Source organism: Hippoglossus hippoglossus, chromosome 4 (genome assembly GCF_009819705.1).
Source record: "Hippoglossus hippoglossus isolate fHipHip1 chromosome 4, fHipHip1.pri, whole genome shotgun sequence".
In the NCBI taxonomy this organism is placed as follows: domain Eukaryota; kingdom Metazoa; phylum Chordata; class Actinopteri; order Pleuronectiformes; family Pleuronectidae; genus Hippoglossus; species Hippoglossus hippoglossus.
The window spans coordinates 5,917,440-5,942,418 of record NC_047154.1 but is presented as its reverse complement, the minus strand read 5'-3'; the positions used below and the strand labels follow the sequence as shown (position 1 = coordinate 5,942,418).

Here is a 24,979-nt window from a genome sequence, read left to right as displayed (position 1 = left end):
CAAACACGGAGTAATCAAGCACACAAAAGGAAATGCAGATAACTTGTTGCTATGACGACTGCAGCTGCAGCATGACAGCCATCCACTCTGACAGAGTTTTAAATAGAGGTGGCTTTACAAATACAGGGAAACTTGATAATGCTTTGCGGCAGGTGCTTCCTAATAACCACCAGTAGCAACATTACCAGTAACCTGGTTAAAATGGAGGGTGCAGCTGCGTTTTTACCTCACACTCCTTTTAATTTCATGCATCCACATGCATGACCAGATCATATGTTCAGGCTATATTGATATTCTCATGTTTCTCGTGTATTTATTCCTTGTGGGCACTACTATATGATCCAGAGCGCACGGAAAGAGTGAAATCAAAAGTTAAAACTGAGTTCGGGTTAATCTTTTGGATTGATGTGTCACTTTCTGTATGTGTCAGGGCAGCTGGGAGTCAGGGAATGACACCCCCCTCTGTCCCCTGAAACACCACCCCCGCCTCCACCACACCCACCCTGGCTGACCCCCCCTCCCCCAGCCCATCATCATCAGACACCAGCAGCTGGCAGCCTGCCCCATTTAACTCCCTCCAGCACTTACTGGGCCTGGCTAATCACTGGTGCTCAGCACCGAGCATGGCCACCACACCTGCCCCCTTACTGGTGGGACAGTCCCATCTGGGACCTTGTGATGGGGAATTTCTGATGGGTGGGGGGGATGTTCTTTTACTTCCCAAAAACAGCTCAAGGCACTGCGAACAAGGGAAGAGAAAATCAAGACGTCAGTGATTGGGATCAAATTCTGTCAGTCATGAGATTCATGTTGTGTTAGAACAGTGGGAATGTGATGTTCTGATCATCAAAACTTTAAGTACATAGAGGAAATGCTTTGTAGCACTAATGAATAACTGTGAAACAACGGTAATGATAATGTTTGTGGTCCGAGGCCTTCCTGTGTACACACTTGGCAGTTCCCCGCAGCCATAACAACAAACTTTATAACATTAAGTCTCAATTAATCTCAGAGTTTTTGGCGAGATTTGTGAAATTACAATAGCTTTCATAACCAGGTGCTTTTGATTTTTTAAAGCATTGTATAGGTGACAATGAAGGGCGGAAAGCTGTGTGGAGTTTGTGCTGAGATAAGCCATTATCATTAGCAGAGACCAGATGGTAGGTTGATCATGCACATTGCTTTGCTACTCCGGTATCTGTCTTCCTCATTAGAAACCACATTCACACACACACACACACTGAGTGCAATGATTTATTCAGGTTAAGACTTGATAAAGAGAAATGAACCTTGTCTGTTTATTTGATACAATAAATAAGTACAAAAGAGGACTGGGACAATGAAATATAACTACAGCTTGAACTGGGTCTTTTGTATGAAATCAAAACAAGCAAGTGAAACTGAGTTTGTATTTCCCCAGTTCCCATCTGATTGTTTTGTGTTTTTTGAAGTGAATAAAATATGTCAGCTATCATGTGCTGAGAGGAGAGTCAGTCTGAAACCATCTGTTGTTTTCCCTTTAGTCCTAAACTCAAATAAGCAGTCAGATGGTGACGTACTCACAACTCAAACACAGCACTCTGTCCAATCCGCGTTTATAATATAATTTGCCAGGAGCCATACAGGCCCAGTGCTGGTGGTGGCCATTTATGAGGCAGATCATATGGTAGGGCTGCTTGTCAGCTTTGAGCTGGGAGCAGGCAGATGAAGATTCATCTCCCCAGACAGGCGCTGACATAGAAAACTATATTTAGCTCCTGTCGTCCGTGCGTAAAGTGACGCTGGCGCAGACGCACGCACAGTATGATTGTGGACTGAATACTGATGCGCACGAGCAAACCGAACCACCACACTGTGTGCAGCTAATGATTTAATTATTTAAAAAAGGCCGTTTTGATGAGACATGATGACGACGACAAGATCTGCTCTTAGTAAGAAGTGAGCTGATTGTGAATCAATGGGGGAATCAAATTAAAGTCGTGTTTGGATTTAGGCTCGTCGTTTAATTCCAAATAAAATGCACTAACCATGCAATTTGCTGCAATAGAAAATATGAGGGGGAACTATGCACAATAACCTAAAGATCTCGCGCTGTGCACATTACAGACTCATTTCCGAGCAGCAAGAATAAGATTGACATTAGTGTAGGCCTTAGTCTCCGGCTCCTGGCGGAGGCCTCCTGCACTTTATGAATAATGAAAGAATGACGTAAACAATGCGGTCCTCTCTGCAGCTCGAGGCGGACGCACCGGGGCGTGACGCGGCCGTGACGTCGCTGGAGCCGGGGATCTTTTAATCCACTGCCGCAGCAGCACCAGCCGGTCACCGGAGGAGGGGGGAGCACAGGACAGCACAGGACGGGGAATGGACCGCACACACAGGCTAGGCTAGTCCCGCACAGCTCGGTGTTCAGATGGAGGATCAAACCACCGAGTAAAACAGACACGACACGACCGGAACGAGTCGACTCCTCTCCTCGCAGGCCGGGCCCCCTCCTCTCTGTAGCCTGCAGCCTATTCACACACACCCTCCTGTCAAAGGAACCTCATTCAGCTGACATTAAACGTTCATTGGTTTATTTCAAGAGGAGGGTTCGCTGTGTGGTTGGATCCTGCGCCCTCGTCCTGCCGGTTCGCTTCGTCCTTCAGCTGCAGCGTCGCCGCGTCCTCCCTGTTCCTGTCAGCTGCTGCGCATCAGTAAAACATGCAGGATGAGCCTGCGGGGCTGACAATCACACAACTGCCCCCGTCACCCGAGGAGAAGGACCGCAGCACGGTCAGCAGATCCGGGAACCAGCCGAACCGGACCGACAGCCAGCCGAGCTCCTTCACGCCGGATTACAGCCACCTGAACCAGGAGAGCGCCTTCCCCGATTTCGATCGAGGTCGTTTCTGCTCGCCCCGGTCCATCCGTGACCTTCAGCACCGCCGCAAAATACATCAGCACTTAAGTCAGCAAGACGAGTTTAGCCCCGCAGTGTCGCCCCCACCCCCGGGTCTTTTCAGTCACTTGCCGCAGAGGCAGCTCTTCTCCGCTAAGAACGACCCCGGCGCCGCCGACCCCCGCGGCTCTCCCCTGGAAGAGGCTGAAGCCGATGCTGCGTCGCCATCGCCCACTTCCGTAAATCCACACACGATCCAAATGGACTCCCCCATCGCCCACCATATAAATAACGGCAATGGCAGCAGCAGCACCGGCAACATGTTGTCCGGAGGTCTCGGCGCCGCCTTCCCGAACCTCCCCAGCCAGGAGATGCAGAGCGCCAACGGCGGCTCGTCGTCACCTTCCCTCCCCGGGTTCGGCACCCCGTGGTCCGTCCAGACCAGCTCCTCGCCCCCGCCCGCACCCAACTCCATCAACCCCATCCATCCCATCCACGCCAACGCCATTAACCAGATGCCCAACGCGGACTCTGACAACAGCTTCTACCCAGGTATCCCCTCCTCCATCAACCCGGCCTTCTTCCAGAGTTATTCGCCGGTGTCAGCTAATCCCTGCGCCGGGATTAATGTGCCAGGCTACAGCGGTCCTTTCTCGCCCCAGATCAACGTCCATCAGCAGCAGAGCCGCAGGTCCCCGGTCAGTCCCCAGATGCATCCCCAGCAGGGCGCCTTCCTTCAGCAGAGGAACAACTACAACCAACATCAGGTGAGCTGCTACAGGGATGGAGAAATCCCATGAAGGTGACAGGAGATTGTAGACAACTCTTTTATTTCATCCACCCCCAGTTCAATGAGCCTAAAAGGGCCTGAAACCCACAAAAAAACTACTCCTTTCAACCTATTTGAATCCAGATCAGAGGTTTCACCTAATTTAAGTGAAGGCCACCACTTGGATGCCTTCAGGTCAGGGAGCATCTTGTGACACTGCAGAGATAAAACATAGTCTTATGAGTATGTGTGTGCCATTATGCAGCTGTAGTCAAATAGTTCCTTTTCTCCATAATGCATTTGTCATGTCTGCTGCAACCACTGAAGTCACTACTCTTTAGGCAAAGGGAGGGAGGGCTGCACAGGGGAACAAGGGAGCATCACTGAATCTAGCCGTTGTTCTCTCCTGGAAGCTGGCAGTGGGATGCAGTCACATGGCAGTGGACCATCCCTGTCTTGTGGCTCACTCAGTAGGAACACAAAGGCTTACAGGGGTTGGTGTGCTAAATGGGTCAAATGAAGACATCTAGTGTCTTGGTGGTTTGTGTGTGTCTGTGTGTGCGTGCGTGCGTGTGTAGTGGCAGACAGTTGAGGGACCCTGAAGATATACCCTTGGCAGCAGCAGCTCCCATGGAGGTTCAGATTCTGCGGTAGTCCTAGGGCGTATGTGCTCGCAGCCTTCGGCTTCAGGTTTCTCATGTGATTTGCACATTGGGCGTGTGAGTGAGCAAGCACATGCAGTGTGTGACTGGGTGTGCTTAACGTGCATCTGTGGTGTTGCTGTTTCCCTGACCTTTAACCCCTTGCTTTGATTACAAGTGCTATGTAAATATATTTTCATTAAACCTGAAAGGACAGATATCATGACCAGTCACATGGTGATACACATATTAAAGGTCCAACACATTAATAGGAGAAAAATGCAAGGAAATACAAGTAGAATAAACATGTATTTTGGTCATTTTGCTGTTGTTTTTAGTTTTATTTTATCTGTATTTTACACGTTAATGTAATATTTACATATTATCGTCCACCAGGGCTCCAAACCAGGGCTTTAAAACACTCTAAACACTGTCTGACTTCCTACACAGATGTCAGCAGTGAAATTAATATGTTGGATTACACTATATACTGAGTATGGTAGAAACAGAGTGCTGATTGTGCTCTGTGCAAGATTTTCACTTGAAAACACACAAGATTAAGCATGATACGATTCGATGTATGATTAAAAGTGGACACAAGGTTCAGGTAGTGTGTGTGTGTGTGTGTGTGTGTGTGTGTGTGTGTGTGTGTGTGTGTGTGTGTGTGTGTGTGTGTGTGTGTGTGTGTGTGTGTGTGTGTGTGTGTGTGTGTGTGTGTGTGTGTGTGTGTGTGTGTGTGTGTGACTTACACTGGTGGTGTCGCAGTGCACGGGATGCTTAGTATTAGTCTTAAAGCCCCAAATCTTCTTATCTACCCACCCGTCACAGGAGCAGATCAAGCTGGGCTGTGGCGGACAGGGAGAAAATGAAGTAGATGCAGGAGACGATGAAATGGAAATATAAGTACTTCAAATCGACATGCTCTTCCTAACCTCCCGTCCTTCCACCCCCTCTATGTCCTTGTATTGATGTTTGTGAGCAGCCCATGGTGAAGCAGTCGCCCTGGGGCAGCCACCAGGGGAATGGCTGGGGCTCCGGGGGGATGTCCTGGGGCCGGGACCACCGCCGTAGCAGTGGCATGGGCGTACCTGGCTCGGTCAGTCACGTCTCGCCCCTGAAGAAGCCGTTCTCGAGCAACGTCATCGCTCCCCCGAAGTTCCCACGCACTGGGGGATCACTGGGGCCTAAGTCCTGGATAGAGGAGAACTTGTTCCGCACAGACAGCAACAGCAACACCTTGTTGCCAATGCAGGTATGTGTTTTGGGTTGATCCTGCATCGGCGTGTCTGTCGTTTTTTGTAAGATAATTGGTTTGGAGTGAGTGTTTTTGTTTTTGTGTGACTGTGTGAGATTCAGGGGCTTTTTAGGTCTGAAAGATCTAGTAACAGTAGCACACTCCGTTAAGACAAAGGGAATGAGGGTTGTGTGTGTCTGTGTGATTAGATCTCTGTGAGGACCATTTAAAATACAGGCCATAGGGAGTGAGGACCTTTGGGGAAAGTGAGGACATTTTGAGACGGGATGTTTTAGGGTTAAGTTTTGCTTTTAGGATTAGGGCCCAGTTACACAAACAAATGAAGCAGTAGTGAACAAATCGTAGCGTGGCTTCGCGTGGAGTAAAACTTTGGTGAACATTGACCCGTGATATTCACATCGCATTCAGGTATGTATGACCATGCCCTTCAGGTTAGAATTTGGTTGAGGTTATGTGAGTGCTATGAGCGGCACAGGCACAGGGGGCCGGTACGTGTTAAAAAGTGTTCCTTATTTAAACCATAATTGGCTAGTTCAAAATGCCAATGTAAAATAAATAAAATACAGTGTTGTTGTGATGGTTAAGGTTTGAGTCAGGGAATGCATTATGCCCTCACCAAGATAGTACGTGTGTGTGGGAGAGAGGGAGGGAGAGAGGGAGAGAGGGAGAGAGGAGAGAGAGGGAGAGAGGGAGAGAGAGAGAGAGAGGGAGAGAGAGAGAGAGAGAGATGAAACCGAAACTAAGGGGAATTTCAGAGCTGTGGATTCCTCAGATGTATGTAGCAGTGAGTCGATGCAAATTACCATAAGAGGTACATCGTGATTAGCATTTCAATCAGGGGAGAGTTGGAACTGATTTGCTCTGCAGGTTTTACCAAAGGTGTAACAAAATGGGGGCTGGGCTGAATATATTATCAGGTTATATGCGAGATCTTCCTCAGGTAGCTCGGCTGCTGAAGCTCTTTTGTGTTTGCATCGTAAACGACCAGTATCTTATTGGTTTGTAATAGTTGCTTGACTATAATTAGTGCCTCTACTCTCCTGCACTCGCGTCTACTTCCCCATTTGGTCATGTTTTGATCATTTCACTTCATCTATCTTCCACACCACCTTCAGCAAAATCCCCAGTTGTCCTCACACTGGTACTAACACTGGTTAACGATGCTGGTGATTTCCTCTGCATCTGGAGTGTAACCCTTCCTGACATCCACCTATTGTCTATTTGTGGTTTATCTGGGATTTGCCAGATGTTAGCTTACAAATACGTATCAGTACATGCATGTCAGCAACTGCCCACGATATGTAATAATTATATACTAGTAGTAACTCAAATGGTACTCAGTAGAGCGCATACCAACACCAAAGCCCAAACAAATTTCACACACTATTTCACATACTATAGACATAAGTTCCCTAAACATACATCGTTTTTAGTCAAAATCCACAAATGATGTCCTGGGAAACCAGTGAATATGTCAAAAATATTTCATTGGTTAATTCCTGGATCCGCCCCTGAACCAGATCTGCACTAAAATGTTTTGAAATCTCCCCTGATACATACCCCATCAACCAAGTTTTGTGGAAACCTGTTTAGTACGGTGAAATCTTGCTAACTAACTAACAAACAGACAGGGGTTAAAACAAAACCTTTTTGGCAGAGGTAATTACATGATTATTTAAGTAAGGAACTATATTTTTCTCAATGTAATAATCTAATAAGATTGCTTTAAATGCCAGATTATTTCCTCAAAGCCTAGTGTCATTGTCAGTGGGACATTTCTCTGTGGCTTAAGATTTCTGATTCTACTTGTTACAGTGTTGGTAAAATATGTTATTAATTCCCACTTTCTTTAATTCTCTAATGTAGATGGTCGATCACAAGCTGTATGTACGAGGGTTTGTTCCTAAAAAGCGTGTCAGACTGTCTGTAGAAAAACACACTGTACCACAGAGTACAGTCCATAATGCAAGGTGTAGTGTCTGCTTGTAATAGACACTGTAAAAATAGCTAAATAGGATAGATAAGATATTCATTACTGTGACTTAATCCAAACTAAAGAAATGGTATCACCAAAATAATGGTGTCAGTGAGTGGTTTTACTGTTGCTATGAGCTCAAATTATTAATGGTATCTGTGCCAAGAAGTACAACGCTTCCTTTTCCAGGAAACAGGCCCGACTCCATGGATTGTTAATTTCCATAAACAGTGTCAGACCCAGAATTTTTCAGATTCCAAGTCTTTTCCTTCCTTCCTTTCTGTTTAAAGCTTGGCAGTTGATGTACGATAGCAGTGCTGTGTCATGTTTTTAACATCACACAGAGGTGCACGTACGAGGATAGGAGAGAGTAACCTTTACTTTCAGTAAGCCTGCAGTAAAGCTGATTCCTTAACATGTATTATAATTGGTCAGCAATTCTCCCACATACGACCACCCTAACAACCTACATTCTGAGAGTAATAGAAATGATACATCTAACAAAATGATTCCCTCAGCCACATTTAATGTTCTTGTGTTTTAAAGCTTCTAATCCAACCATCATGCCAAACAAGTCAAGACATAAAAGTCTGTTTACACGTCTGGGGATCTTCTGCATATGTGGGGGGAAGTTGTAAATAGTACATCCAGAGGGAGCTGAGTGAAATCTCATAAATCTTTAAATTAAATTAAATAAAAAACTTGTGGTTGTGGAATTTTGCAATGTTAAATCAAACCGATGGAGTACTCTTCTAAGTCTTTTTCAAAAACCTGTCTGTCATGAACGGACATGATCACAGGCAAAAATAACAGTGATCAACTTGGTTGGATTAAAGGTTCAGTTCACAGAAATGAGTCCAAAAAGCCCATTTTCTCAGCTACCTTCAGTATCAAGCCAGACAGAAATAGCTTAGGATTTGTTTTCCAAATTTGAGTTTTCTGCTATGAACTATTAACAGTGTAGAAAAATAACATATAAAACAGTAATTATATGATAACAATGTCCCATTTACTCTGCTTATTTCACAGACTCCTCTTTTTTCTACTGGAGAACTTTCTAGTAATCTTATTGTCTCTGCTGACGTGGTCGACCTGTTTACCCTGAATTAAAGCTACACTGTCACAGGAAACAGACATTCATTAATTCAATTGAAATCCCCTTCACCTCTGTTGTATTTGCAGAAATAACTCAAATAAATCTGTCAGTGCTATTAGAGGCTAATAAGAAAATGTGGTTTCATAAATGGACTGTTGGTTCTTGGTGGAGGTTTGCGCTCTACTGAGTCCAGGTCTAGTTTGATTTAATGAATTATATAATTTTTCCGAACCCTTAATTGAAACAATATTTTAGTGATGTATTTCTATGCTTTTTCAGTTCTTCAGTCTTCATTTTCTGAATTAATGATGCATTAAAAGTAAAGGTGAAAACAACACAGACACAGCCTACAATCCTTCAATATCAAAGTGTTCTGAATTGACCTTGACGCAGTTATTATGTTGGGTTGTGCACAGTAGGCTCAGTGCTCTGTGGTACGTCACTAGAGTATAACCGTATGAGTCTGTCATAGTTGTTTGTTAAGGATAACTGTCTCACTGGAAGGCTTGATGAGCTCATAACCTCCATCTCAGCTCTCCGGCTAAATGCCACTCCCAGGTTTGGTTTCCATTCTCTCTCCATCTGCCTCTGGGAACAAGTCCACAGAACCAGGGGGGAATACATCGTATAGACTGCTCACAAACATATCTTCTGACCCCTAAAGTGAATAAATATGGAAAGAATGTTAATCCGTGAGCTACTCGCACTCTTAATTCTCCTACATGTTAAGCCAAATACGCATGCTTCAGAGGCTTTATTATTCATAAGCCAAATCACAAAAGTGTGTTAGAAACGTGACAGATTAGTCACGCATAATGACGTGTGATTGCTCTGTCAGTTCTGACTGTTGATGATATTAAACCTCATATACAAAACCTGTGTTTTTATAGGACCGCACCAGAATGTACGACAGTCTGAACATGCACTCCCTGGAGAGCTCCCTGATCGACATCATGCGAGCTGAGCAGGATCCAATGAAAGGTAAGACTCCCTTTCCCTTTTTGCAGCGGGTCAGAGGGGGGTGATCATGTTCGCGCACAGGCAACCCGACAACTTGCAGCCTCACTCGATGCAGGGAGGTGAAATGGCCCAATGCTCCCAGAGCTGCGTGGCTTTTCCACACACCAGCTTATTTTCTCCCCGCTGAGAGCTTAATACTTGTGCCACCAGCTGCACATTTACATGACCTCCCTGCTCTGATCCTGTGGCGACTTAACCTGGGCGGCACACGGAGCGGTGTCAGGGGCGGAGGAGGCCGAGGAGAGGCTTTCCATTGCTGTGGATGTCTTTAATTAGTTAACAGACGTTTTCTGACAGATTAGACACAAGCAAACCTGACACAACTTGGAATTTTTCACTGAAAGATGAGTTTAAAAAAAAAAAATCGGCCTCACTGCAGTAGCAAGCAGAAGACGCACTGTAGTGTGACACTGCCCTGAACTCCTGGGCTCAGCTGCTGGACATCAGAGGAGCAGTGTCAAATAACTGCGACGTTCTTACCCTCCTCTTTCCTTGATGGCCGCTTGTTGCTCATTTACAGCCTACACTCTCACTTTAAAACACAACCCAGAAATTATAACACTGCTAAAACCCAAACCTTGCAAACAGCCTGTATTTGTTTGTGTATATTTGCTAAGAACAAGTTTTTGATTGGTTATTTATAATCTTCATGGGGACCCTGCTGAAATCGGGACTCGTCCTGTGCCCTCCATTCTTGGGCGAGTTTCTTGTTTTTCCTGCGGGAGCAGATGGGGAGAACATGGGCCAGTGTGCACAGCAGAGAGAGGGGGATCTAGACTAATTTTAGATGTGATCACACTTTCACACACTGTGTATGACAGCCAAAAGAGCAGCCGAGAGGGAGGGAGGGCTTGCGAGAACGGTGCTTGGCCATTTATAGCATTACCACTGCTAACACAACAGAGTAGTCTGGCTAGCAGCTCTATAACACCATAATGGTGCATTTGCTGCATTTGGAAATCAGATGCAAAGGCATTAAACTGTATTTAAAATATATCAACCAATAAAGCTTGTTTGGTTGTAACAGATTTTTTCAATACAATCTGTGTATCTCCGTGCCATCTAGTGCTACAATCAGGGAAGACGGTGTTAGACAACACACACCACTACTCTGAAAGTGAGGATGAATGGAAAAAATGCAACACACACAATGTTAAGCCATCAGAATATATATTAACACATTTAATCACTTATATAAATAAATAAAAGAAAATATAATAATAGACTAAGAGATTAGATAGACAGACAGACAGACAGACAGACAGAAACAAGATCTCAGAAACAAGATCACATCATAACCCTGATGGTGTTTGACGGCAGGATTTTGTTTTGTCTGAAGAAACTGTGTCAGAGTTAATACAAATATCGTCTCTGAGTTGTTTTATTCTGCTAAATTTCCACTGTTGTCTCCTAATATCATCTCAAGTTAATCTTGGTGGTAAGAAGGGCTGAACGCAGTGTTCACTTCAGATGTCGAACACATTCTCTCTCTCTCTCTCTGTGTGTGTGTGTGTGTGTGTGTGTGTGGGTGTGGGTGTGTGTGTGTGTGTGTCCAGGTATTGCTGCTTTTGTGAGCACCTCGATCTGTTTATACAGCAGCATTATGAGGAGGTGTGTGCGTGTGCTTCTATGTGTCTTTTCTCTCTTGTACACACATTGGCCTCGCCCTGTCCTCTCCATCTGCTCTGTGTCTCATCTCTGTCTGTGTGTTTTCTCACGTCAGGCCGTGTGGGATGTCCTCACCCTGGGGCTGATGGCCTCCTCATGCTCAATGGTAATTATCGCTTAGCACCATCTCCCTCTATATCTCCAGCTCTCCTGATACGTTCACTGTTGCTCTTTAGCCTCATTAGACACACTCAGCAGACTCACAGTGGTACAGTGGGGTCGCACTAGGTCACATGTGCTATGTCTGGTGTGGAGACAATCATTTGTATTCATTTTTTAACAAATCCATACAGAATATTTAATTAAGCCTTTTCCAGAGTTTTCTTAATTCAAACCTTTAGAGGTCCACAATGATTTCTGATAGTGCTCACATGTGTGTTTCCGTACATGCTACAGTATATACATGTATGTGGAGACAAACAGTGACCCTTCATTCAGATGTAAATTATTAGTGCTGCTCAGAGTAATTGTCGACTCTTTTTTTAGCCTCGTATCTGGACAGATCATGTCGGTGTCCAAAATATAATCGTGTTTCATAACAGTCTCCGTGGGACATAAATCTGGGTCAGACAGCGTTTGCAGATAAATACAAGCATGTTGGTTTCTGGTGTTGTCTGGTGCTTTGCTGTTTCCTCCCGAGACTCAGGAATCAGCAGTTCACGTGTGTTTTCTGATGGAAACAGTTTTTGTGATTGTGATGAGCCTTGCTTTTTATGGACATCCAGGGCTTTTCAGTGACGTAACAAAATAGGAGTTTTTTTTCTAGTGGCCCAAATGTGACTGCTCTTATATCTGATATGCTCAATGGGGAAAAACAGGCTTTGTTATATCAAGCAGGGAAACATATGGATTTCTGCCTGTTTCTTTTGTTTTCTGTAACTATTAAGTCTATTTTATCTGAAGACGTATTGTTGACAAAAAGGGTATTTTGCTGTCTGACTGACATTAGACACATACATGGGTCATAACCCAGCTCAGCTTAGCTAGATTTAGATTTAGATTCAAGTTTAAAGAATCACAAATGCCCTTTGAGAAATGTCTGCATGGCTGAAACTTGCACTCTGTACTTTTCTACATGCAGCCAGGAGCTATGGGAGACGTCGAGGTAAATTCAGCTTCCTACAGCATCTTTATTCCTTGTGGCTTTTTCACTTGTGACATGCTTTATTGCTTGACTGGGCACCAAACTGCTGAGGCCTTCAGTCTGGACTGGAGTCAGACTTAGAACTTTTTTAATTCAGGAACACATAGTTTTATGTAGTGTTGTGATACAGTCCTTTGCCCCGTGATTTATCATTGGTTAACCAAAGATAATACATATTAAAAACCCATACTCAATTATAATGCAATTGTATTGTTCTAGTATCCAGATGTGCATGATGTTTCAGGTTTGGTCACGTTTATCGGAAGCACTATTGCATTTGTGTGTCTGCTCTATACAGCTCCAAAGTGTTCAATATTCAATGACTAAAAATGTGTAAAGTAATTATGAACTAATAAATAATATTATATACATATATACACGTTTTTCATTGTAGACAACTTTATTTATAACGTCTGTTTTAATTCCATAATAGAATGACATTTCTCAATTATTACACGTTATGTTTTCACTCACCTTTCAGCCAATCACACAAGCTTCTGTTAGTAGCTGTCGGAGGGAATTAGTCATCAAAAGTGAAATAAGTCAAGTGACATTATAAAATAAACTGTTATGAATTAAAGTTGTATTGCAGGAACAGCCAACATAAATATTTCAAATACACAATAACACTCTGGGTCTCCATACTGCTAAGTCATGTCACTAACAGCTCTGTTCCACAGCCTGTCTTTCCACACTTCCTTTAACTACCACTCCGCTCATAGTCTTTAAACCAAACTGTATGTCCCTCACTGTAAGCTGCTGCTGCTTCACAACCACTCAGTTTAAAGCTACGATATAAGCAGACACATGATTATTATCATTACTGGATTAATCCATCACATTGCAGAGATATCAAATTCTACAAAAGGGAGGCAGGTGCTGTTATGATATTATGTTTGTGAGTGTTTCTGCTTGTGAGTGTTTAATGGAACATGTGACTTTTACTATATCCTCAACTGCTTTTTTATTTATCCTCCACCAGGCCGCTCCTCCCTCTTCCCCATTGATGACAATCTCCTCGATGATGGCCACGGCAACCAGGGTGTCCCAGGAGTCCTCGGCTCCCCCAGCTGTTACCCCCACCAGAACGGGGAACGCATTGAGCGCTTCTCCCGCAAGGTGTTTGTAGGAGGTTTGCCCCCTGACATAGATGAAGGTGAGACATGAAACAGTCTCTTGTGATTGCATTGTACTGCTGGTATTTGATCCTTCTGCTCCATCCACCGTATTTCATCCCCTCACCTGTCTGCTGTTTCTTTTTCTTCTTCTCCACGCAGATGAAATAACCTCAAGTTTCCGCCGCTTTGGTCACCTGGTGGTGGACTGGCCGCACAAAGCTGAGAGCAAATCTTACTTTCCACCTAAAGGTATTGGCAGAAGCACCTAGCCTCTGCATGCATTTATGGTTGATGAACAGTATTTACATGTAGCCTGAATGGTGTGAGGCTATGTTGCTGATAAGTGAAGCGATGTATCATTGAAATACTGAAACCAAGGGAAGAACATATGTCAGGTGATTGATGCCTGTGTGTGTTTGTTTCCTAGGATACGCATTCCTGCTGTTCCAGGAGGAGAGCTCAGTGCAGGCTCTGATTGAAGCCTGCATGGAGGAGGATGGGAAGCTCTACCTGTGCGTCTCCAGTCCCACTATTAAGGACAAACCAGTGAGTTAAACCGCGTCAGCTCACACTGCAAAACTCAAAGTGCACTCACTGGAAATTTTCTGATATAATTTAATGTTTGACTTTAACTTCAGGTGCAAATTCGACCTTGGAACCTGAGCGACAGTGATTTTGTGATGGACGGATCTCAGCCCCTTGATCCCCGCAAGACCATCTTTGTGGGAGGTGTCCCTCGTCCCCTGAGAGCAAGTAATGCCACTCATGTTGTTAATCTCAATCAGTTGCATCTCTTTTTCTGTATTGGACATAATGCACATGTTGCATATTGCAGGTGATAATCAGCTGTATGTTTAAAGTGCATGAGACGAGCATCCGAGATATTCCATCTGCAACCGCAGTCTCACAGTCTATTTCTAATCTATTTCTTTTCTTCTATAACAAGTTGAGCTGGCCATGATCATGGATCGTCTCTATGGTGGAGTCTGTTACGCGGGAATTGACACTGATCCTGAACTCAAATACCCCAAGGGTGCAGGACGAGTGGCCTTCTCCAATCAGCAGAGTTACATCGCGGCCATCAGCGCCAGATTCGTCCAACTGCAGCATGGTGACATTGATAAGCGGGTACAGCCTCCCCTTTCTTTAACAATTTCTATAGTTCCTAGTTTTATTAGTATACACAAGTGTATGTGACTTGGCCATTAATTTGTCAGTGTGTGTGTTTGTGTGTGTGTGTGTGTGTGATTGTGCGCTATCAGCATCACCACAGACGGGTAGCAGCTTGTTGCTATGGTGATCAAAAGCTTATTAAGGCTAACTGAATTAACCTCCTCCCCCTTCTCTGCTTCTCTGTGCCTTAGTCTTTCATGAGTATATTATATTTTCACTGTATTTGCTAATGCACACTCTATTTCCTCTCCAACATGTGTGTGTGCAGGTGGAGGTGAAGCCCTACGTCCTGGACGACCAGCTCTGCGATGAGTGTCAGGGTGCACGCTGTGGGGGGAAATTCGCTCCCTTCTTCTGCGCTAACGTCACCTGTCTGCAGTACTACTGTGAGTTCTGCTGGGCCAACATTCACTCCCGTGCCGGACGGGAGTTTCACAAGCCCCTGGTCAAAGAAGGAGCCGACCGCCCCCGCCAGATTCACTTCCGCTGGAACTAGAGGTGCGAGTGGTGACACGGTCAGAGGGAAGGGAAATGAAACACTGGCTAACAGGAAAAAAAGAGCATCGCTCTGCCTCTCATGCTCTCCTAAGCTTTCAGTATAATTGAGTACTTAACACCACAGTATATACTATATATATCTATATATATTTTGTAGCAGCCAAACACCACAAGCCTCAGTTTTCACCAAAACCCCCCTCACATCTCAGGCTCTGACAACTCTACAACTCTTTTGTGGTACTTTCATCTTTTCTAAGAGGAGATTTAAAAAGAGATTGATTTTTGTAGGTTTTTTTATCATTATTATTTTTGTATGTGAGATTTAAAGTAGAAACGGGAATGTTTTTGCATGGGGCAGCTTGTCTGTCTGTTTGTCTGCTGCTAGGCACCCCACAGTGCGTGTAGTGCACACTTGTTTCTGGGAAAAACCTCAATTCTCTAATGTTGACGCCTGCCCCAGGTCATTAACCAAAGGTAGCAAAATTATAGGAAGCTTAAAATTTACACATTTCTGCCGCAAAGCAAATGGTTGTTTTTTAACGTTGCCATGGGCTCTTTCATCTTGTTAAAGAGTTTATTAAAAAAAAAATGTTTTTTTTATTTCTACACTCTCACAGACCCATAGAGTGATACCTCAAAATACAAAATCTGGTTTCTGTATTCAACATTTATACTTAACAAGCTATTTCAGAAGCTTTGCTGCTATATATACGTATATATATGTATAGGTGTGTAGGAATTATATTTAATGCCATTTATAAATCTGAATCATGTTAAAGGAAATGCAGTATGCACTCAAACACTAAGAGTTCAAGTGCATGTTATGCCACTAGGCTTAGCTACACAACTAGCATGCAGGATAGAGGTGAGAGAAAGAAAATCACGGAGGAAAAAAAACTAAAAAACAAACCACTGAAATAATAATTAAAGAAATTATTAAGACAGTAGCATGACCATCTATTACAGAAGCCTAAGAGGGGAAAAAATCTGACAAAGCATAATAACAAAAAAAAACATATTTAAACTTGCATGCATTGATGTTTATCTGTTGTTTGATCCGTTTACATACTTATCGATACAAAAAGTGATATTGGCTCTACTGTAGACTTAGTGGACGCAATCATTTTGTGACATGGTGTCCTGTATGGCGAAAAAAAAAAACCCTGTGGAGAACAGAGTGGTGTTCAGTGGTTTGTGTATGTGTGTCGTCCCTGTGCCGTGTGACTGTTGTTAGTGTAGACTGAGGCTATGGTTTAGTTTCCTGCAGAAGTAGTATAGGAGAAGTAAGACAGCGACTTGACTCTGCCTTCACCCTTCCCGTCCTGTGTCCTCGTGCGGTTCCAAAGGTTTTATCTGACACAGCGTCGCACAGGCAGACCAAATGTAGACTAAAGAGCTGGGTCCATTTGGGAGATTGAACTGGGAGAAGTGGGCCTGGGATGAAGGTTGTGTTTAAAAGTATCTTTCGAACTTGTTCACTTCACTAAACTGCAGATTTTTGTAAGGACTGCTCGTCACCGTCATGCTATGTGGCTGCAGCTCCATGAATCTCCCAGGCCCAGGTGAAGTATCTCCACAAACTCCCCATCCAACCTTTTATTACGAGGATGACGACACTTGGTGTCTTGGCATGCTAGATATGAAACTCTCCTCTCTTTGTATCGTCCGTCTGTTCGATTTCCCACCGTGACCCTTGAAGTACTCTTAAACAAACTATTTATGGACAATCTTTCTGTAAGGATGGTGGCCCAGCCGTCAGTTAGGTACTGTACAAGTGTGTTGCTCTCATGTGGACGTGGTTTTTGTGTTTCATGCCCTTGTGTGTTCTCCTCGGTATCAAGTGTGTACTGTTACAAAACCTATGAAATTATTACTTGTAGTTGAGTCATACAATTTAATTTGTTTTTGTCAACTACTTACCCATCACTGGCCCTTCAGTATGTTTTTTACAATATATATTATGCACTACTTTTCTATATACCCCCCTCATTTTTTTCCTTATTCACCCCCTGAAGTGATTTCAGTGCAGATGTGGATTCTCTGAGGCCTCCACCTATTTATAATTCTAAAGATGATTTATTAAATTTTTATTTTTTCATGATTACTTATTTAAGATGTAGCGTGAAGCAGTGGTCTTAATTTATCTGTGTTCTGTATGAGTAGAGAAAGAATCCAATATTTTCTAATATATTAACTAATGTAGTCTTGGATGTTGTGAGGAGCGGGAGTCAGAAAGACTTCGCCGGCCATGACGTAAATCACATGAACGTAAGAGATTTCCCCCCCGTGGCTTTAGTTCTCATGGTGTCCGACACGAACATGAATATCGTCACCTGTAACACTTGACTTGTGCTGTTCTCGTGAGGTTCTATTTTCTATGTTGAACACTGTTACTTTGTTCTGTATGTGTCTTTGTTTTTGTAAAAATCATATTTATTTCACTATTTTTGTAGACAAAAAAAATATTTGATTTTGATTGTATTTTTCTATTTAAATAGGACTATTATACAATTTATTTCCCCCCCCCCTACGTGATAATTATATCCAAAAGTTCTGTTAAAAGACAAGAATCATGACATTAGTAACAACAGCAGAGTTTTTGAGCGGATTCTTATTTTGATACACATGACACGTTTCATTTGACGGAGGGAAACATGAAGGTTTTATCATATTCTTGGAAGACACTTGAGATTCTCCCCTGTTGCATCGAGGCCCCAGCTGCCTGTCCTCGTAGATGCTCTGAAACTTGAATATAACACATTTTGAAAGGCTGACTAACCTCGAATCTGTGTTGTGATGTGCAATACTGTTTCTAATGTTTGTATAAAAGTAAGAACTACAGTGTAAACCTTTTTAATGCAGATTTATTTTTTTCATTGCATATTTTGCAGATTTCTGATCCACAGTGTCATTTTTTACTGTCAGAAAAGATAAACCCCGTTTTTTCATTGCAACTATTTTTAAATCCAGATATCTTTGTACTGATGTAAATGATTGTAGTTATTTTGGATAGTGTTTTGCTAACAAAAGGAGAGACTTTTTCATGCATATTTCTATTTCATTTCATCTTGTTTTATCCCACGTTTTTATTTCGTTTAATAATAGCAGACTTTCTTGGAATACTTTTTCATATTTAAATGTCATTGGTCTTATTTTGTATTTTTATGTCGAAATACACTATATATAATTTTAAGATGCTAATTGCTAAGATATTATTTTGAGTTTAATTATTTTTAAAAGCTAAATATTTGTAATTTTATTGTTAAAGTGACTAATTTCTAAATCAGAGTTTGTGTATAGATTCACAAAAGTGGTTTATGAGGTGTTTGGATTGTAATTATTACTGAATGGTTCTTTAATATGCAAAATGAATATCATGTTTATTTTTATTTTTGTTGGTTTTGTATTTAAATGGGGTGTTGATTACAATCTTTGTTTTTTCTTTCACTTCCTGAATAAAGACCCATTCTGTTTGGACACAACATGGCTGCTGCTCATGTGGTTTCTCTTTTTCTTGCCTCCTCCTGCAGAGCGGGGAGACTTTAAATCAGCCGTGCAGTATCTTCGCTGCATGGAGAAACACTGTGCTTATGATAATCTGATTGGTCCTGATTAATTTGTAGCATGCCCAATATTGCTGCAAAAACAGATGTGTGCTCTACCAGGATTAACACATGGTTATACATTTTTCTATTCCAGTAATTAAAGATGTAATGATGTAACACTGTACAAAATCTTCCCATTTACTCAAGAGATTTGCCACATACACAAAAGAATCTGGTTAGATCTGAGCTCTCGACATTTAGAATCAGTGGTGGGATTTAAATAAAAAGGCTTATTAGTCCTGCGGTTTTTGAATGCTTTTGTTTTTGCCATTAAGATCTTTGTGGTACATCTTAATTATCTTTTTGTCAGCACAACATTGGCTTTTTGGCTTTTTATACTATGACCTCTTGTAGTAGTAACTTGATCATGCTGGAGCAATCTGTGACTCCTGAGAGATAAAGTACATGTAATTAGGGTGGGTCGTCGCCACAGGGTCAATGGTTTGATCCCAGTCTCCCCCATTTGGCATGCCGAAGTGTCCAAGACACTAAACCCCAAATCACTCCTGACGGCTGTGCTGGCTGTGTGTGATTAATGGGTGGTAGAAAAAGTGCTGCACAGATGCACTGTATGAATTTGTGTTTGAATGGCAAAACTGTTCTGTAATGTGCTTTGAGTTGTCATCAAGCCTAGAAAACTGTTATATAAGCACATGTATTTTATGTTAATGTGTATATCCTATTATCCTAGAATTCCACTGAAGAGTAAAGAAACCCTGGCAATTGTATGGGTCAGCAGAACCGTTCCTCTTTATTCTTCTCTCTTACCCAGATATTTATTCAATCATAACTAATTCTCACACCCAAACATCATCTTGGTCTCTGTGATACATTTTTGACTCACATCTACAAAGGTCACTCAACATACCCATTGGCGCCATCTAGGGATCAATGTCTGAAATACAGTTGAGAACAACTCTGAGGTCAAATTGACTGAGAAATGACTTCTGACGTTTATTAATCTGGCTTCTCATAACTCAAAAGTGTCATTCTTCAAGTTGCTGACATCTACACTAAATGTCTCATCTGAGAGGAGTCTTTATCCATGACATAATGGGAGTTCACACTGAATGCACAACCAGAGTTCGCCTGGGGCAGAGCTGTTCGCCTTGGGGAGTGCATGAGGCAGAGGGAAGGGTGTGGATACGGGGTGGGTAGGTGGAAGCAGGAAGGATTGGATGGAGTGAAACAAGCCTGCTGCTGCTGCTGCTGTTCCACTACAACACACTGTCACTGACACCCGAGAGCACAGCAGAGAAAGGAACATGTTCATCGGGGACTCAAATTATCGAGTAAGCCAGGATCTGAGCAGATAGGACGAAGACACTCAGCAGTGATGAACAGCTACTAGGTGTGGGGTAAGAGAACTAGTTTGTTTGTTGACTATCACACAACATCCTTCATTCACAAATGGTGGACACCACCACATTTTCAAGATTTTAAGTTTCTCTGCATGACTTCTATAACTTGAATACAAACCTGGCAGTCTGTGTCAGTGTTCCAATGTGTCGTATATACATGCATGGCTTCTAAGTGTGTTCATTTATCCAAACATATTCACATTCTGTAGATGGTACACAATCACTTTTAAAGGATTTAGACGTCACAGAGTCTGCTCATGTTCAGTGAAGCACACAAATAAAAGTGTTTCAATATGCCTGAAGAATCTGCCTGGCTCAATAAGAACCAGTGTTTTTAGAGAAGTTCTCAATGGGACATTAACGTCTCTATATTGCCATCACCTCCTTTTTAAACATCTAGGGGTGTGTTTGTATATCTGTGTGTGTTTACATACATTCACCATATGTCCTCATGCACACAGTTAAAGGAGTTTTTTTTTTAATGATAGCCATTTGCTGACATCATTGCTGCAGAGTGGAACTAGCGGGCGGGGTTACTCTCTCACAGGACCTCACACTGGCTCAGTGACCAGTTCACTACCCTGAAATCAAAAACACGATTGTTCGGTTCTGCTTGTTCCAGTCGTGTTTGTGTGGGTGGGTTTGCAGGAGTGTTTGTGTCCGTCCTGTTTATCTCATCGTGTTTATTCTCCTGTAGTAGACAAATATTTTGTCTGATCTGCAGGCATCCTGCAGTTACAGACAAACCTAATGTGTAATGACATGGAGAGCATGTTGCAATGCTAAGACACACATGTTCCAAAGCCCCCTCCGACCAGAGACAGCCAGCCAGCCAAGGAGCAGATGCAGGACTAACATTCTCACGCCCACACGGGCAAATATGCAAAGAACAAGCGTGCTAATCCAATCGACAAATCTTTCTTCATGTTCGAACTCCCCCAAGAGATTTGTCCAGAATGTGTCCATATTAAGTGTTTGATGTTGATAATGTGTCCATATCAAGTGTTTGATGTTGATTATGTTTCCATATCAAGCGTTTGATGTCCAGTATGTGTCCCTATGGAGTGTGTGATGTCCAATGTGTGTCAAAATGGACTGTTTGATGTCCAGTATGTGTCCCTATCAAGTGTTTGATGTGCAGGTTATGTTCATGTGGAATGTTACATGTCCAGTATGTGTCCCTATCAAGTGTTTGATGTGCAGGTTATGTTCATGTGGAATGTTACATGTCCAGTATGTGTACATATCAAGTTTTTGATGTCCAGTATGTGTCCCTATGGAGTATTTGATGTCCAATGTGTGTTCATATGGTATGTTTGATGTCCATTGTGTATTCATATCGAGTTTCTGATGTCCAGTATGTGTTCATATGAAGTGTTTAATGCCCAGTATGTTTTCAAATGAAGTTTTGATGGTGTTTTTCTCTTTATAAGAGATAGCCACACATGATTAGACCTCCTTTTGTGTAACATTAATGTGTAATACCTCTCACTGCTCATGCTTGCGTCTAAATTAGGCTCCCCTAACAGGGATTGTGCTGGATGTTGTGTCATGACTTGGGAATGTTTTTGCAAAAAAAGAAGACTTAGAACAGGGACAAAGAATTTCATTTAGAGTCTCTCACGTGCAATTTAGCTGTGGATGAGAACATCAGCATGCAAGACTGATTCAAACAGCTATTGTTTCTCATTACAAAAATAACATCTGGTCTCATGCTGTACTTGACAACATCACTAAGAATTTTTTTTACGGCATTGTGAAAACTGATAACATGATCTCATCTCTGTTCAGAACCTGTTTGTGGGGCTGGCAATATTTTCCAAAAGACAAATTAGAAGTTGGTAAAATTCTCTTGATATTGTTGTTTTTATTTACAGATTCGAAGATGTGGCTGTCAATGGGGGTAGTCTGCCTGTTCCACTGTGTCGTTGGACAGCTGTTTGAGACCAAGCTGAAAGGAGCACCACGTCTAATCTGCAGTGTCCCTGGGTCACCGGGCCTGCCTGGTAAACCTGGCCCCACCGGGCCCCCGGGAGCAGATGGGAATGTGGGTATCCCAGGAAGAGATGGCAGAGATGGCAGGAAGGGTGAAAAGGGAGAAAAGGGAGAAACAGGTATAATATGAAGCCTAGACAGATAAAGTGTCAGTTCATGTGTACAAATACACAAATGCCACCAGTTTGTGCAAGAGAAAAGCTGGCACAGGAAACTTTAAAAAAAAAAGATAACTGCTTACTGAACTATTCATACTGTTGTTTAAAAGGTGTTAGACAAGCTTTGTAGGAGCTGTTTAGAATAGCACCTACTGAAGGTGGAAAGATGAACGATAACTCTGTGATAACAGGCCTCCAACTTACCCAAAAGGCCATGAGCCTCATGTACAGTACAAAGCAAATGGGTTATGTGCATGCGTGATATGGCATGGGAGCAAAGATGCATGATCACAAGCCAACCTGGGATGTTTGTTGCATCAACATTGACGTTTTTCCCAATGTCAAGATGATTCATAGTTGGCAGAATTTAAATATATTTTAAAATAGATAACTTATATTTTACAAAAACACAGTGTGTTTGCCTTTGTCAGATTTTTAAGTATAAGATCTAGCTAGCAGTGGACAGTGGTTGGCTGATTTAACAATCAACAGATAACAAAAACAGCATATTGGCATTGAGCTAAGAATTCTTGCTGTTTCAATGCAATTGTTAAGACATACATTTTCTTTCCATCTGGCTGCCACTCCTTCATATTTCATAGTTTATACTCATAGAGGCAGCACAGGCTGAGTCTACATTTTTGTGATGGCTGCGAAGGGTCTTAACCTGCAGTGAATGTTTCCCTATAGATGCTGTACAATATGTTTTCACCCTGTTCCAAGTTTCCAACAACACTCAGTGTATCAAGCTGTTGCTCACAGCTTGGTATACTTCTCATTTTGTTTTTAGATGAACCAGAATGAAAATATTGTATCGGGTAAAGCTGGCTAAATATTGCCATGATATGTGATGGCCTGTGTCTGTCTCTTCCAGCAGAAAGAGTGGACTGATATCATCTATGCAGGCCAACCGGCAATAAATCTCTCAGTGATAAGTGATAGTCATGCACCTGAGGTTTCCATTATGTGTCGAAACAGGAATTCAGACAAACAACCTCATCTTAACATGAAAGTACAAATTCAGCTTCGCCTACTGTTCTTGCACAGACATATGGTGATTCACAGTGTTTCCTAGCTCCAGGATATTTACTCTGACGATGTAGTCAGCTGGACATAAGCCAAATGCGTGCTGTAGCAATGTCAAAGTGGCTGTGTTCCAAGCATAACTTAACACTTGACTCACGGTGGGGAGTTGTATTTCCATTGAGTATTTCTTTTTACATAGTCTAGCTCAACAAGTGCACAACAGAAACTCATAGGGGATGATGCTTCAGAAATTATGACGTCAACGCGATTTTTCGTTTTCAGGGTGGAAGGGCAGGGTTGGCCCAACAGGTAAGATTGGAGAGCGAGGTGACCGTGGCCCTGCAGGGAAACGAGGCCCTACAGGAGGGAGTGGAGATGTGGGCCCATTCGGTGCTCTGGGCCGTGAGGGAGAGAAAGGGGACAAGGGCAAACAAGGGCCACGCGGCACCGCAGGAGTCTGCAGATGTGGCAGCCTGCTGCCTAAATCGGCCTTCTCTATGGGAATCACCAGCAGCTACCCATTAGAGAAGACCCCCATCAAGTTCAATAAAGTCCTCTATAATGAGGGCGGACACTACAACCCACAGACGGGCAAGTTTATCTGTGCATACCCTGGCGTTTACTTTTTTTCATATGACATTACACTGGCAAACAAACACCTGGCTATTGGTCTGGTGCAGAATGGCGAGTTTCGCATCAAAACCTTTGATGGCAACACGGGAAATCATGACGTGGCCTCTGGGTCCACTGTGATTTACCTGAACCCAGAAGATGAGGTGTGGCTGGAAATCTTCTACCAGGACCAGAACGGTTTATTTGCAGACCCTAGCTGGGCCGACAGCTTGTTCTCCGGCTTCCTTCTCTATGCTGACACAAACTACTTTGACGCACTGGCAGAGGACTACTTGTGAAACCAGGACAACACAAAAACAAAAACCTCTAGTCACTGTTGTTTTCATAGTGTTATTACACATATGTTATGGTCGAGCTATATTTTTATACAAATGTTTGTACTACTAGTACTATTACTACAGAGACGTATATCTACTGATTATATAGTTTTATAAAGCTTGAATGAGTATCTGATATATTTGTTTTGGCTGGGAGTCAATATGTTAAATAAACATTGTTGATATATAGAGAGCTTGGTTTCCTTTAGAAAAAGACAGACTGAAACATTAGTGATACAAAGATATTATAAAATATGATGTGAAAGGTCAAAACAGTGGAGCCGAAATGTTCAACATTGCAGATATGTGCTCGACACAGAAAATAATCAGCTAAATGAACAGACATGAATATTAGATACAATTAATAAAACAATATTATGATACTTTATATATATATAACATAATTATAAAGATGAGAAATGATGGGGACAGTTTGTTATTGTTCATACAAAATTTCTTCGTACATTTTCATACTTTTTTAGTTGTAGAATCTTGATATATTATTTTATATCCTGTGAAAATAGGGGTATTGTTTGCCTTTCTGTGTTTTAATCTTCATCTTTAAAATGTGTAATAACATGTATACAGTCAAATTTAACACTTTTATTAGTTGTACACAATATATAACCCTTCAATCGAATCCAAA

The 24,979-nt window shown here is 42.5% G+C and overlaps 2 protein-coding genes across 7 annotated transcripts; both read left to right on the top strand.

Annotated features, from left to right (window-relative positions):
• The first annotated feature begins 1,248 nt into the window (after positions 1-1,248).
• Positions 1,249-16,387, top strand: cpeb2 (cytoplasmic polyadenylation element binding protein 2). 6 transcript variants are annotated; one of them, XM_034582937.1, is made up of 11 exons: positions 1,249-3,648; positions 5,274-5,543; positions 9,508-9,598; positions 11,361-11,411; positions 12,387-12,410; positions 13,432-13,605; positions 13,727-13,816; positions 13,995-14,113; positions 14,206-14,320; positions 14,514-14,695; positions 15,009-16,387. In XM_034582937.1, the coding sequence occupies exons 1-11, from the start codon at positions 2,704-2,706 to the stop codon at positions 15,234-15,236; spliced, it is 2,289 nt and encodes a 762-aa protein (XP_034438828.1). In that variant the 5' UTR covers positions 1,249-2,703; the 3' UTR covers positions 15,237-16,387. The 6 variants fall into 6 exon arrangements, with proteins under 6 accessions (XP_034438828.1, XP_034438826.1, XP_034438830.1 ...); XM_034582935.1 differs by having other exon boundaries at positions 5,271-5,543; XM_034582939.1 differs by lacking the exon at positions 12,387-12,410.
• Positions 16,388-20,008: 3,621 nt separating this feature from the next.
• Positions 20,009-24,520, top strand: LOC117760681 (complement C1q tumor necrosis factor-related protein 7). Its single transcript, XM_034583903.1, has 3 exons — positions 20,009-20,201; positions 22,082-22,318; positions 23,666-24,520. Exons 2-3 carry the CDS (start codon positions 22,090-22,092, stop codon positions 24,292-24,294), a joined length of 858 nt encoding a protein of 285 aa, XP_034439794.1. The 5' UTR covers positions 20,009-20,201; positions 22,082-22,089; the 3' UTR covers positions 24,295-24,520.
• The last annotated feature ends 459 nt before the right edge of the window (positions 24,521-24,979 follow it).

Coding starts and splice junctions, on each gene's coding strand:
- cpeb2 (XM_034582935.1), top strand. CDS start 2,704: ATGCAGGATGAGCCTGCGGGGCTGACAATCACACAACTGCCCCCGTCA. Junction 5,544..9,507: donor ACACCTTGTTGCCAATGCAG/GTATGTGTTTTG, acceptor GTGTTTTTATAG/GACCGCACCAGAATGTACGA. Junction 13,817..13,994: donor ATCTTACTTTCCACCTAAAG/GTATTGGCAGAA, acceptor TTTGTTTCCTAG/GATACGCATTCCTGCTGTTC.
- LOC117760681 (XM_034583903.1), top strand. CDS start 22,090: ATGTGGCTGTCAATGGGGGTAGTCTGCCTGTTCCACTGTGTCGTTGGA. Junction 22,319..23,665: donor GGGAGAAAAGGGAGAAACAG/GTATAATATGAA, acceptor TTTCGTTTTCAG/GGTGGAAGGGCAGGGTTGGC.